The following is a 15,369-nucleotide window of genomic DNA, read 5'->3' on the forward strand; positions in this document are numbered from 1 at the left end:
TCCAGGTTAGTGTGTACAGTAGCACATGGAGGTGTGAGACATACTACCGGGAAGCTGTGTGGCCTTCGTTCACTGTACACAAGTTTCGAGCACCCGGGTTTCCCATGTGTACATTTTTTTAAATATATTTCCTCAGAACTTGCTAAATTCCAAGGCATGGTTCTTGATCTTTTTCCAAGAATAGAAAAAGAGCACCTTATTTCTGGAAATTCTGTGTTTTCAGCATTCTGGAGTTCCCATTTTCAGTACCAGCTGGTGCTCTTATGTTAGTGCCCATGATTGCAAATTCTAGCATATGTTCAAATAAACATTGGAAATAAAAATTATGCACGTTTTACCATAAAATACTCTACTAAGGACATTTCTTACCATGTGGAACCAGAAGCGCTCGCTATGTATGTAACACAGTCTAACAGATCCATGTTCTGTAGTCCACACAAATGACTGTACAGACAGGCCATAGCTCGGGCTCCGCCACCTGTAGCCATGATCGCCACAACTGGAATCTGCAAAACAAAAACCGGGAAAAGTTAACAGTTTTCCTTTCGCTGATGATCACCCCCTGCCACTGAACGCATATAATGCGATTTCCTAACACTACATCTGCACCTTGGTTAGGACTATCACAGTGATTATTATTATATCTGTCTTGTTACATCGCTATGTGCATTATCTTGTTGCTGTTGCATTATTGCAATTATTATGTCTGTGCAAGGTCAGAACTATATCCACTATGTTTGTTGTGTGACATAACGTTACATCTGACATCACTGTGTGCATTAGCCTTCTGCAGTGACGTGATTGGAGGCACTATCATTTCTGCTCTGACGTCATCTGTCTGCTGTAACCTCACTGTTTTCACTATCCCTGTGCACACACATTACTGTATTACTCCTTCGGTGTGACATTACAATATACTTTATTTTTGCTATCAGCACAATGTGTGTATTTTTCTCAAGTTGTTAAGGTAGACAGCTTGAAAAAAAGCAAGTTTGCAATTGACTTACTTTTTCTAGCTGCTGTCATTCTCCTGCTTTTATTTTACATAGTGTACAGCTGGTTTCCGAAGAGATTTACCACAAGACCCTGGCCAGATGTGTACTGTACTTACATTCCAGGAAAGGAGTTAACTCCTACCATACCACCCACCTTTCTCCAGCCCATTGATTTTATTACAGCAGTTATCTGCTCACCTCCCTCCCCCTTTGCCCCTGACAAGCTGCTGTTATAAAACTTGCAAAGTCACAAGTCTCCTACATAAGCAGCTTCCAGTGTAGTTCTTCTAATCATGACTCTTGCTGTCCTGAACTGTGTGCCTTTTCAAATGCCCTGTTATCTATGTAAGTTATTCTGAAATAAGAGAGTTTATCTTACATAGTATACAACTTATATCCATGGAGTTTGACCACCAGTGCCTGCCTAGACCCTTGCCGAGAGTGCGCAGTAGTTAGATTCCAAGAGAGAAGTTAACACCTAACATCCTAGTCATATCTCTCCAACCCATTGATTTCTATACAGCAGTTAGTTATTCACCTCCCTCCTCATCCCTATCAGCTCCTGACAAACTCCTTTTATCAGTTCTGTGTAATCATAGTCCTCAGGACCCCAGTATCATTGCTCTCACTGTCCCTAGACAGGTGCATTTTCAAATGCAATTTTTATTTATATATGTGAAGTCAGGAGAAGGAACGCTGCTCTCGATTACACCAAGAGTGGTAATAAGGTAAGTAAAGGAAGAATATAAAACAACTATCACACAGAGACTGGGTCACATTCTCCTAAGCAAGGGTAAGACTGGAGAAATGATTTAATTTTACATGATCCTTACCTCTTCACCTGCCAAATCTTCTTCCAACTGCAGAACTTTTTTCAATGTGTCAGCTACCCTTCTTTGGCGTTTTTGAAGGAATATTTTCTCTTTATCACATAAGTCAAACCCCAATCTCACATCAAGCTTTTCTGGGCTGAAGATACATAAATATATGTAAGAAAATATCAGTTGAAAGTGATTATACTTCTAGAGATACATTATACTGTTTAACATCTCTTGTATTAGGGAAGAATTACTTCTATGTGACCCCTGTGTAATGAAAGAGCGTCAATTGTGAATTACTTAGGTGAATTTACAATTGGCAAGCAAAAACTTTACATGTGCAAAATTTATAAAGATCACCGTACAACTGATTCTTCTAATAATGCAAATTCTTCCATCATCTGGTGTATATTGCACCTTTACTCTGATGCTATGATATATAAAACTAGGGGAGCCCAAGTCTATCCCTGACCCCCGGATTACTCCTGAGGGTGCAGATGCCAGGTTCACGTGCCTTGCTATGCTCCTATATCAACCCTTATTTGTCCCCTCTCCAACCCAGGGTAGTGGGAAGCAGCAATGTATAGGAATACACTAACCAGACAGACAAGGGAAGATCGTCAGAGATAAATGTAAATACCAACTATACAAAATACACTCACCAAACAACAGAGTGGAACACAGGGGAGTTAAAGGAAGGTGAAACTAAATAGGAGAGGATGAGGATGTGCACACAAACAAACGCCAAGCAACAGTCTTCTGAACAAATCTCCAAACGCCAACTCCAACCACTACTACACCTACAACTCCAGAACCAAGCAGCAACTAACACTGGCAATTCCTAAGTGCCAGAGGTGAGTATATATAGCAGAGGGGAGTGGCCAACACTGAACAGCTGAGACAATTCAGGTAGGAATGCTCCAGGAGCCTCAACTGAACAGATTGACCCTTGCACCGCTAGCAAGGAAAAAAACTGCACTGTTTAATAAGATGGTGATGTACTTCTAACCAGTGCAGGATTTCATGAAACCAGAAACTGCGGTCTTCAGGCCCCTCTCTGTCACAGTATCCCCGTGACAGCTCTCCAATCAGGATTTACAAATGAGAATTGCTATGATGGTCCCTGACATAATCTTCAAAGAAGGAGCTTTTGCCTAAGGGAGCAGTCAGACGGCTGTATAACTCGTACAGAGATCGGAACGCAATGCTCGGACTGGCCGGCAGCTCTTCCAACCCAAGCGTGACATCTGCATAGAAATATATTAAGCCATCTGACTGCACCCTAACATTGTAAACCCTATAGCCAAGAGTGGGTTCCAAAACAGGCAGTTGGTCACTATTGATTTTAGTAGCAAGATCAAGCTCACCTTATGATTTTGGGTGTGACTTATTCTGCTGGCGGACACAAAAAAAAAACACCAAGGCCCAAATTATTTCTGACATAAAATTGCTTGGAATGTCACTAAAGTTTTGTGCAACTTGAAAAAAAATGTTGCAACTTTCGTCATTTTTATCCCCGTCCCGGCCAGCTCTGCAAAAGTTGGCGAAGCTATGGTGGGACAGGGTGTGGTGAAATTCATCATAATTTGCACCACAAATGTGGCATAAATTACGCAGGAAATGTACGCCAGCCAGTGACTGAAGTAACATTTCTGATGCTAGTTGTAAGATGCGCCAAATTCATTAAAAGGTGTGCGCCTCTTAATGAATTTGACATGTTATTCCAGGGCACCTGTCATTAAGACTGGCCAACAAAATGACAATCTTAATGAATTGGGACGTAAAGTATCCCAAATGGCAAAAAATTCAACCATCAGGTGTAGTACGTTTTTATTCAGCCTATATTTAAGTCATTTTTATACCCTAAATAATCTGGACTGTAGACTGATGCATTGTAGCAACTTACCAGAGAGATTTGTGCAGCGTGCAAACGTTCCAGATGAAAGAAGTGAAAGATATCCATGAAAACGTCACACACAATGGTAACGTTTATGGAGAGTGCTCTAAAAAAAACAACGCGTTTCAGAGTACTGGGATCTCCACTGTCAAGCTCAAAGATGCATATACCTACAATGTCTCTTTGAGTTTGACAAAGGAGCCCACAGTGGTTCAAAACGTATTGTTTTTTTCGTGAGACCACTTTCATTAAACTTTATCATTGTGTTTGACATGTTTATGGATCTCTTCCACTTCTTTCATCTGGATCATTTGCGCTGAAGTCTTGTTTAGTGGAAATCCTTTTCCAAGCTACCAATCGGTTCTTTGCAATCTCCGCTGAGCCTTGTGACCAACAAGGAAAGGCATCGCAGTTGAGTTGTGCCTAAACATTGCCCAACTTATTATAGCGAGCCTCCATTTTTTCGGTGTTTAAATCTTGCTTCTGACCAGAAGTATTAACCCTCCGAGCATCCTATCTTAGCTTTTTTTCTGTTAGCTCAGAACATGACAAAATATGTAAGGATTTAATGCTTCTGTATGTCATTCACTGACCGTCAACAAGTAGCTAAAAATGAGGAGGAGTGTAAACATTATGTATATTAGACAGCGGAATAACTTTTCATAATCACAGTGATCTGACATGGTTTTATCATTCACTGTGGCCTAGGGACGCTGTGAGTGACAGCTCAGCCGCCCTATAGGATCTGGAGTGTGCTAGACTGTTAGTACTGTGAGTGACGGTCCAGTCGTCCAATCTGAGGCTGGGGTGTGCTGGACTGTCAGCATTTTGATTGAGAAGTCCAGCTGCTCAATCTGGTCTAGCCTGCGGGCGTTCCCCTAGGTGCCTCCCATTCTTGATAATTTACTAGCTATTTAGCTGGCTGGTTATGAGCAGACCATTGTCAGCTGTAGCTTTCCTCTGTGTTTGATTTCCTGATCTTGTTACCGGACCTTAGATTTGTTATGACTATTCGTGTGTTATCCCTTTTGCTCTTGACACTTTCTAACCTCACGTACCTGACCCCGAACTTGGCCTCTGACTATCCGTTTTTCTTATCCCTTTATATTGCCGTTCCCTCCTGGAATTGGACCCCAGACTGTTACTTGGCCATGCCTTTGTATTGCCCCTCAGTACTACGAGCCCTCCTGGTCTCTGACTGCGGACCTCCTGAATAACCTGTCTCATGGTTTGTCTGTGAGTAGTGACTCAGCATCACAGATCTAGCTTTATTAATATGTATTCCCAACAAAAAGGTTACCCGTCACACTACAGCTTGATGAACGGGGAATTTAGCAGTTAGAAACGTAGAACTAACAGCGCAGTGATGTCACGGTTTAAGAAAATGAATTTACAGTTCATTAAAAAGGAGTGTTATCTTCACGACAATGGCCATGTGAGGCCTCGTTCAGATGTCTGTTTTTCACGTACGTGTTCTGACCGTGTTTTTTATGGATAGGGCATCTACCCATTATAGTCTACGGAGATGTTGTGTTTGCTAAACAGCAATCACATGAAAAGTGCTAAATTTCTCTGCGGGATACACACAGGATACAAAGGCAGAGAGGCAGTTGTGTAACTCCAAATTCTCACAACTGCAAAATCACTATCATTGTGCAACTGTAATCAAGAAGCAGCATTGTGCACAAACAAGCGCCATCTATAGTACTTCTCCGTTTCCCCATCTGGTCCCAGGATTTACTACCTTGTGCTGATCTGTATTTTTAAATCTGTGTCTATTATTATTTTTTTGTAAAAAACAATAATTTTTTTGTCAGATAACTAACACTTTTATAAAGAAAATACTATACCATTCATTTAGTCGAATCTGCATGTCCAAAGGTTTTCCCTGAAAGAGGAAGAGAAAATTCACTAGTCAGTTTCGACACCGTGCTTACGGAAAAGGATGACAATCTTTTTGCAAAACTTTATAATATTTCATAGGGGTAACATTTCTTCTTATGGAGAGTGACAAGCCAAGCTTGGCATGTCAGAATGTGGAGACTTATAAGCCATGCATGCTCCTCTGGGAATTTAAATATGCAAATTGTCTTGCTAGTGTTCTAGTCCTCTTCCTCTTTGAAGAGACAATTTGCATATATAATATTTCATATAGTTTTATGGATCAATGGTCAGAAACTCCCGATTCTCAAGCATTTGGAAAGTTACCGTTTCAGCAAGCCAGGACGCTCATAAAGCTGGCCGCCAATGTATATGTCCCCAAATAATAAGGCCCACGGGGATAAGTTGGTTACTTTGTGATTTCTTTTATTAACCCATTAAAAAAATCAGACCTAATTTTGCCTCAACGTCCACACATTTTGTTTTGCATTTTTTTATTGTCACATTCCCAAAGTCATAACTTTTTATTTTTTTGATGTTGCTTATTTTTTTCTGTATTTTAATTTGGTCATTGGCACCATTGGTCACATACAACCTAATGTTTATCTTTTATTAACTCATTATAGGAATAAATAGGAAAAATAAACATGTTTTTCAACATTTTACATTTTTTGTGCTAAATTTGCAGAACAGCTGAACTAGTAGTGTTCACTTTATTCTGTGGGTCAGCGCGATTATGGTGAAGACAAATTTATTTAGTTTTATTACTTTTGTACAATAAATAATGTTAAAAAAATAATTTGTTTTGTGTCGCCATATTCTGAGTCATGAGGTGAACATTTTTCAGTCATTGGAGTTGTGTAAGGGCTTACTTTTTGCATGGCAATATGTACTTTACACTGGTACCATTTTTGGTGAGTTTTGATAACTTTTTGTTCTGTTTTTTTATGTTTTATTACTTTTGCAAAAGAAAATTGTTGAAAAAAAACATTTTTTTTCATCTCATGCTAAGAGCCATAACTTAAATTTTCTGCGTATGGAGCTTTTGTGTAACGTGCTGTGGTTTTTATGGTGTTATTTGTTTAGTAATAATGTGAGGAGGAATGAACAAAAATGTAAATTATTGCGTTTTTCAGTTTGTTATTTTGAGGTGTTCACAGAGTGAGATACATAATGATATATTTTTATTGTATTAGTCATTATTGACCCGGTGATACAAGATAGGTGCCTTTTTTGGGTGCATTTATTTTTTTTATTGGATTAAAAGACACTTTATTCTGAAAAATGTGTTGTTTTTTTTAAATCAGAGTCGTCGAATCTCATAGAGGGCAGCGTGACTCAGCGACTCTGGTGAGCGGTGTAGTTGCTGATGTCACCGCTGTTCAGAGCCGCCGGGTCTCGCGGGAGGCGGCGACTTTGATTCTGTACCGCAACCATAGGTCACTCTTGGTCATGTGAGTGACCTATGAAGCGTCGTTTTCAGAACGACACTCCATAGGTTGCAGTACAGTACAGAATTGGTGGACGTTTTGGCAACACCATGGATTACGTTGGAGCTGCGGGAATTTGCTTTTACTAAGAAATTGGGGAATGATGTAGTGTTTCTTATTTTATTTCTTTACCTGTCTTTTTATGCCTTTCAGGTTGCCATTTATGGACTACTTCGGATTCGGTGAACTATGTCAAAATCCCTGGACTGGATGTTTTTTTTTTAATAAATTGGTGAAAGAGGCATAGAGATGGGGGTGTATTTCAAAGTAAAATTGTTGTTAATTCGGTAATTCTGCTGTTACGATCAGTTACTTTGGCAAATGTGCAAAATATAAATCTGCAGTTTCCAATCAAACGCTACTTACTTCCATTGCAGGTACTTGGACATTAATATAATTCTCCACAGGAGATATTAAACTGAGGGGTACAGTGGTTTGATTAAAACCATCATTTTCTGTTTCACTGCTCTGAAAGAAAAGTTAAAGCAGTCATGATTGATGCAGTTTCATGGCATAACATGTAAAATATAACCATAGCTGCCTTATTATCAGAGGAGACAGACTGAGACAACTTTCATTTTTGTGTTTTAGTTCTCCAGGCTACACAGCCGCCTATATATAAAGCCTTCTTCACACAGCCATATTTTCAGTCCGTGAACTGTCCATGCACGGGCCACACGTGTACAACAAACCAATCAATTAGTTACTGTGCAGTGTGCCGGTTTCACAGGCAGTTCTTGCACCCAATTTTTCAACGCCCTTTTGAGCCCGGCCTTATTCTGATACTCACTAAAGTGCATATAAAACAAATATATGATGCACCTTATGTCCATTCACAATGATGTGGTACAGAATGGTAACTTAAAGTTAATAGGTCCCAATGTAGAGCATGTAACAGAGTTGTCTACTATGATGCATTATTCATAGTATTGTTCTTCTCATACAGAACAGATTGATCTTTTGACCCCCTCAGGCTGCAGGTTTGAGTGTGACTGCAATGTCTGCAACTCCTATTATTACACGCTTGATGTAATGTTAAGGGAATGAATGTGGAAATGCCTGAAGGATGGAAGCTTATTTTAACCTTATAATATAGGACTGTCTATATGTAACACTTCACATGCCTTAGGCAAACCCATTGCTATGATTGCGTAACAACTCACAAGGGAAAATAGGTAAAACTCTAAAAAATCTCAACTAACCGAGCCGTTTCCTGTACAGACTAGAGACTCTGATCCCGCACTCCCTAGCGGTATCTACATGGGCTGGAATAGCCCTAACAACAAACTAAATGATGGCAGCTCAGACCTGTGATACCTAAAAGGCTGTCGAGCGCTTCCCGTTCCTCCTAAGGAACCAGAGGGCAGAGCAGAGTGAAAACTACCTACAGAAGGGAAGAAGTGCTGAGATAGAAAGATCCCAGAGTGAGTAAAACAAACCACTAAATACAAAATGAAAAGATGGGGCATGTACTACTAGATAGTATGCCGCCTACTTCCTAGAAAAGAAACAAAACATAGGTGCAGGGTGAAAAGGCTAATCAGCAGAGAGATAAACCCTAGCTGGGCTTTCACTGACTGGCATAAATAACGGCAGTATGGCTGGACATCCAAATGAGACTATCACCAGCAGGAAACACCAACGGGGTAAAAGTATATAAAGCCGCACCCGAAAGGTGATTGGACAAACAAATGAATAAATGAAAACACCTGTCAACCTAAAAAGACTAAGGAAACTGCTGTGGCTCAGCGGATAGAGAAGCTGACCACAAAGCACAGGCTCAAGAGTTCGAACCCAGACGCATGACACCCATCATTGCAAGTCTATGTGGAAATATATGACAATCGGCTTCAGATAGTGATGAAAATTTGGAAATAGTTAATACAGTAATTATTTAATGCGGTGCTGTCACTGGATTAGTATTAGAGGAGTTGTTTCATGAATAAAGTACATTTTAATAGATCTTGGAATAATAAATAAGTTTCATAATTGGATACGTTAAAAAAATGTTCCTGTGCTGAGATAACCTTATAAATGTGTCCCTGCTGTGTACTGTGTAATGGTTGCGTCTGACCATGCAGGAGCACAATTGGCACAAACCACAGCTCATGGCCAGTGGAGGAATAAGTGATTATACAGAAGATGTAGCACTGGCTGCTTTCTATGTGGTAAAACATTTCCCTGCCTATTTTATCACAGGGACGAGTGTTTCTGACTCTTCTCCAGTCCCTTGAGGGCCCCATAAATCTAGTTGTAGCTCCGGCTGCCGCTGAGCTCATATGTTGCTCACTTGATTTATGATGAGCTCACAAAGCTGGAGACACAGCAGAAACATTCACTCCTGTGATAAAACAGGTAGGTAAATGTTTTACCTCACAGAAAGCAGCAGCTGCAATACCATGCTGTCCTGTCTGTATAGTCATTTGTTTCCTCCCCTGACCAGGAGCTGTGGTATGTACAGACCATGTCCCTGCCATTAGACACTACATAGCAGAGGCACATTTATAAAATTATCTCATCACAGGAACATTTTTTTTAACATATGCAATTGTGGAACTTATTATTATGAGATCTATTGATTAAAATGTACTTTGTTCGTTGGACAACCCCTTTAACTTTCCAATGTCGGAATAGAGCAGTAGCATGAGGGACTGCCAACAGGGCATTTTAGAGACCAGCTCTAAAATGTTCTGGGGACCACCACTATCCCACAAATTATCACCAGTCCTGTGGATAGGTGATAACTTTACATGTTGGGAATAACTCTTTAAGAGAAATCGCATAATACACCCACACACCAATACACTAATGTTACTTTTATGACAACCTCCGGGTTTTCCGATTAACATTGATGAATGTGACATCATAATCCCATAAAGGGGGGGTGCATTGCAAACATAAAATCATTAGCCCCCAATAAAATGGACACCACTCCCCCGCCCACCAAGATATCTACCATATGTACCATCCCTTAATGAAAGCTAATGTCCCTTATTCTATTTTAGCTCCAATATCCTCTAATGAGGATGGAGATTTGCTAGACAACTTACAAAGGTCACATCGAAGGAGGAGTAAACTCGTCTCAGGGAAGCTGTCATTTCTGTTCCTAAGTCTCTTGGAAAATGAAAAACTGCAGTTTCACGTGAATTGAGTTCATGACTAGAGCCTGATTGTAGTAATATTCTGTGTGAATCCTCAAAGGAGCCTCGTACAGAGAGGGCCAGCTCTGTTTTATCTGTGGATATAAGAAAATAAGATCTAAATTAATGGATTAGAGTATTATCATTGTATTTTCTGTATCTATATAGGCTTTACGTTTGGTCTCTTTGTAACCTGTCTCCACCTAGGACAATCCCTTATTGCACCTTCAGCCTATTCACTAATGTGAACCTCTCCATGAAATGACTATTGCTTTGTCTTGTCATCTGTTTTTCTTCTGTAAGGCCTGACATGTACACACTTGCACCATTACAGATAAAGAGAGCAAGTCTGGGCACTAGGCTCCTGTCCTGTCAAGCTTTAATATAATCCATTTGCCTAAAAGTAGTCCATAGTTACCCAGCAGTAAATTCTAGCTCTAAGCCGGTCAGTCATATTAGATGGCTGTCAGCCAAACAATGCATCGATCGATCGCTGGGCTGACAGCCACATCAACCGTTTCTTGGGTGAGCGAGTGCTCCCGTGTTCTCTATGAGAAAGCCAACGGCCGACATGTCAGACTTATATCTGGAAGAAAAATAAGATCGGCAGTCCAAAGTCAGACATGCCCGATTAACATTTGTCCCAACAATCTGTTGGATGGCGCCCCCATACACTGCCGAACTATTTGATATTGGCGGGTTCAGCCAACAATAATCTAATGCAGTGTTCTCCAACTCCAGTCTTCAAGAGCCACCAACAGATCATGTTTTCAGGATTTCCTTAGGATTGACCAGATAATAATTCTATCATCTGTGCAATTCTAACCAAATCTTGAAAACATAATCTGTTGGGGTCTCTTGAGGACTGGGGTTGGGGAACATTGGTCTAATGTGTATGGAGGCCTTTAGACTTTGCATCTTATAAGTAAAGCATGCTTCTAGTTTTCAAATAATTCTAGTCCGAAGGTGTGCAAACCATAGATACATCGGTAATCTGTCACACCCATATCATGGCTTTAGTTTTACTGCTAGAATTTGCCAAGCGAGCCTCTGACGCAAATGTGAACACAGCCTTGAGTACACATTAGCCTAACTTTGGCCGAACCCACCAATATCTATGGATTCGGCCAAAAGTCTAATATGTATGGTAGCCCCGAACAGATGATGTTGGGAGAGATAAGGATCTGCCAATCCTTTTGTTAAGTAAGAGATAAGCTGTCACTAAAGGAATCAGCCAGCTTCTCTCTCATAGAGAACACAGCAGCGCTCAACAGAGCGAGTGATCCTGTATATGGGAAAGTCAGGCAGGATTGCTACCTGCTGAATGATCGGCTGACAGCTATCCAAAGTGTATGAGGGAGGGCTATAGACATTGCTATTGCAATATTAGCAAATAAGGAGGAACTAAGCTGACCATAGATGTGAGATAAGCGCTGGCAGATAAAGATCATTTTAATTGGCTCTGTCAACAATCTTCAATTTCTGGCCCATCGTAATAGATGATAGTTGCTGGAAATGGGAAATCATTGATTAAAATTTTAATTTAATTTAATTTGTCTGGCTATTGGTTGAAACTAAGTATAGTGTGATGAGCCAATAATATGTAGTTTTCTTATTTTTTTTAATTTATTTATTTATGTCCCTAATCTGCCATCCTGATATCTGCAAGGCACCAAACCCTCCTGAAAGTAATTGAATGGGAGGAAGGCAAACAGCCCCCCAGTCCCAGCACAAGAGATGAGGAGATAAAACCCATATTTAGCGTCCTCTTTTTAACAATAGGTTATTGATTGTATTCTGTATGTTTGCACGTTGACATTTTGAAAAACATCTTATTTTTAAATTTGTAAAAACAAAAGCTAACCGAAACTTATGCAATTTGATCGCACTTACTTTTAAAGGGATCTTTCCTTTGTTTCCGTACTTCCACTTCCAGAGACACCATCTCGGGACACTGAAAGAAATATCCATATATCACTATCATCTTATAATCAGAACTGGTCTTGGCGGTAGGGGTCAAACTGGGTATTTGTCAATACACGGAAACATGATATTCAATCGTCAGGTGGCGAATAATCCGTATATAGTTAATTGATGCTCATTTAACAACGTGAAATTGGCCCCTGTAAACACACCCTAAATGTCTCTTGGCATGTGGGGTCTCACTATTAATTTTGACCAGGGCCACACTTTGTCTAAAACTGTTCCTATTTAAAACTTTAACCCCTTCCCAAGATAAGACATATAGTTAAGTCATATGTCCGGGCCCCTGACTTTGCAAGCCCACATCTTTCCTGGCAGATGATGGCTAAATTATTACAAACACTCTTCACATCTTGATGTTCCCGTGGGCTATGTCTATGAACTCTGAGCTTTAGTTCCTTCCATACTTTTTCTATTGGATTCAGGTCAGGTGATTGGCTCAGCCATTCTAGCAGCTTTATTTTCCTTCTCTGAAACGAATTGAGAGTTTCCTTGGCTGTGTGTTTGGAATCATGGTCTTGCTGAAATGTTCACCCTCGTTTCATCTTCATCATCCTGGTAGATGGCAGCAGATTTTTTTCAAGAATGTCTCGGTACATTTGTTCATTCATCCTCCCTTTCAGTTTAAATGCGCTTGACCATGCTTTTTGTTCAGCAATGGAGTCTTGCATGGTGAGCATGCATACAGGCCATGGAGGTTGAGTGCATTACTTTGAAACAATTGTACCTGCTGATTCCAGGTATTTCTGTAGTTCTCCACATGTTGTCATTGGCTATTGGACAACCCTTCTGATAATTACTTTCACTCCATTGCTTGAAATTTTGTGAGGAGCACCTGGTCGTGGCCGGTTTATGGTAAAATGATGTTCTTTCCACTACTGGATTATGGCCCTAACAGTGCTCACTGGAAGCTTCAGTAATTTAGAAATTCTTCTGTAACCAATGCCATCAGTGTGTTTTATAACAATAAGGTTGCGTAGGTCTTGAGACAGCTCACTGATTTTACCCATCATGAAATGTCTCTTGCATGGCACCTTGGTAATGAGACACCTTCTTATAGGCCATCAGTTGAACCAGCTTATATTATTTTTCACTAAGTGGCAGGATTGCTTTCTGATAACTGATTGATTTTAGCTGGGGTCATGATTTTCCATGGCTTTTTGCACCTCTCTTTCTTCATGTGTTCAATACTTTTTCCCTGTGTAATTTCTCAATATTATACATAACTTAATTTATGGACTTCTTTGGTTTGATCTCTTTGCCAGTGTGGATTGGATGGCTTGCTACCGACAACTGGTGAGAATTTCACGTCAATAGCACCTGTAGAAATATGTTTACTTAGGACATTGGTGACGTGTTCAATACTTATTTCACCCGCTATATATCAACTTATGCTGTGGCTGATTTGTTTGGCTTCGCTGTAGTTTCTTGTACTTTGTACAAACAGGGACATGGTGGCCCCTTTCTCAGCTAGTCATTTAATCTATACAGCTTTTCATGGGCAGGTGTCTGAACAGTCGGGCCTGTATCCTGCTATGTCCTTATCTATATTGAGGTCGGCTGACAGAAGGTGAGGTTTTAATACTAGAGACAGGCTAAGACCGTCTCGATTGGGTTCACCTTTTCGCGGTGGGATGGCTTTTACGCTTTTTTGCTCAAAATAGTGTTAACTAAGTAGCCTGTGTTATTTACATGTATTATTACTATTTACTTACTACAAGGTTTTAAGCTCACTTTTTCTTAAATTTTGTACAACTACCTAAATTATCCAGAGATTAACATGCCAGAAAAGACACCTGCTAATGTATAGATGCACACATTATGTTAATACTACAACTTTTTTTATACATGATATTTTTATCACTTACCACCAGGACTCCATTAGTAGTGACTTGTTTCTGTGATTCTGGGCTGAAAAAAAAGAGAATATTTAAAAGTCAAAGTCCAATTCACAGCTGCACCTCGGTTTAAAAATTCAGCTAGAGCATGGTGATTTATGACCAAGTTTAATAAGTATCCTTAGAAGATAATTGATATGTCAGCTTCCACTTTGACCTATGTATTTGTCTTTGTCATGATTGATGCTCCACTGGATTATTCGTAAAACATTTCTACTAAGCCCTTATTGTTTCAGTATTTAGTAGTTTTAGTATTGATTTAGTATAGAATACTTTAGTATAAATTTTATTGCATAGTTTTATGACATAGAAAGTAAACCATCGTACTGATGGGGATCTATCGCGAAAGGAACAACAGCGTCATCTGTAATAGAGGCTACTAAGGGCTAACAGCCACCGACTCAAGTCTATACGTAGCATTATCCCATTAATGATCTATAAGATCATGTTTTCCAATCAATTTATCAGCAGACGGTGCACACTTTATGAAAGGTGACCAAATTGCCTATGTATTTTAGGCCAAAACTTTTCCAAAATGTCACTTTATACAACAGGTTGAATAAACACATTTTTAAAATCACAAGGTTTTTAAAGCCAACTACTGTATATTTTTATACTTACATTAATACCAGATTAAATTCCACTTGAAGCTCCTCCTGAAACTATAAGAATTTATTTAACAATTTTGGAAATATTTAATATTTTAAACATCAATTTACTAATCTACATGGCTGATCTTAACAAGGCAAACCCTCGTAATAAAATAATCCACCGTTCTGTTAATCAGCAGACAACTACAAATGTATTACACTCCTAATGAATTAAAGGGGTTGTCCGGCAAAAATAAGTTAGGTGAAACATGTGGGGGTCTGACTGCTCTGACCTGCACCAATTGCCATGATGGGGAACGTTTATCCCTTATAGAATGGATTGGCAGTGTGCATGTTTGCCCACCACTCCATTTATTCCCTATGGAGCTAGGCTCAGCTTTTTCACGCAGCTCTTTATCCGGGACTTTGGGGTTTTTTTGGCTGTGGGGCTAATAACTTACTGGCAGGTAGTTGCTAACTACCTGCCTGTTCTGCCCAGGGATGAACTCTCCCAGCTCAGACAGCGATTCTCTGGTTTCATTTGACCTAGAGTCAACAGAGCAGCTCTTTCTCTTCCACTCTGCTCTGTTGACGGGACGTCACTGCCGACATCCGTCATTCTGATTGAGAGTTGGCTCCCCGCACTTAGGTAATGGTGAGCCAGCTGTCAATCAGCA

At 40.0% G+C, this 15,369-nt stretch overlaps 1 protein-coding gene across 3 annotated transcripts in view; it reads right to left on the minus strand.

The window, feature by feature from the left end:
• LOC141153742 (cytosolic phospholipase A2 delta-like) overlaps positions 1-15,369 on the minus strand; it is a 98,227-nt gene that overhangs the window by 59,942 nt on the left and 22,916 nt on the right. For all 3 annotated transcript variants that reach the window (XR_012247347.1, XR_012247346.1, XM_073638838.1), the window contains exons 5-12: positions 14,724-14,764; positions 14,073-14,115; positions 12,115-12,175; positions 10,132-10,316; positions 7,448-7,549; positions 5,561-5,598; positions 1,829-1,964; positions 370-506 (exon numbers count right to left, since the gene is read on the minus strand). Coding sequence is in view for 1 of the 3 variants with exons in the window: in XM_073638838.1 (XP_073494939.1) it covers positions 370-506; positions 1,829-1,964; positions 5,561-5,598; positions 7,448-7,549; positions 10,132-10,316; positions 12,115-12,175; positions 14,073-14,115; positions 14,724-14,764 (743 nt within the window). In the remaining 2 variants the exon portion in view is untranslated. The remainder of the gene's footprint in view (positions 1-369; positions 507-1,828; positions 1,965-5,560; positions 5,599-7,447; positions 7,550-10,131; positions 10,317-12,114; positions 12,176-14,072; positions 14,116-14,723; positions 14,765-15,369) is intronic.

This window comes from Phyllobates terribilis, unplaced genomic scaffold, assembly GCF_046119375.1.
Source record: "Phyllobates terribilis strain yellow unplaced genomic scaffold, ASM4611937v1 Scaffold_7__3_contigs__length_470593459, whole genome shotgun sequence".
NCBI lineage: Eukaryota > Metazoa > Chordata > Amphibia > Anura > Dendrobatidae > Phyllobates > Phyllobates terribilis.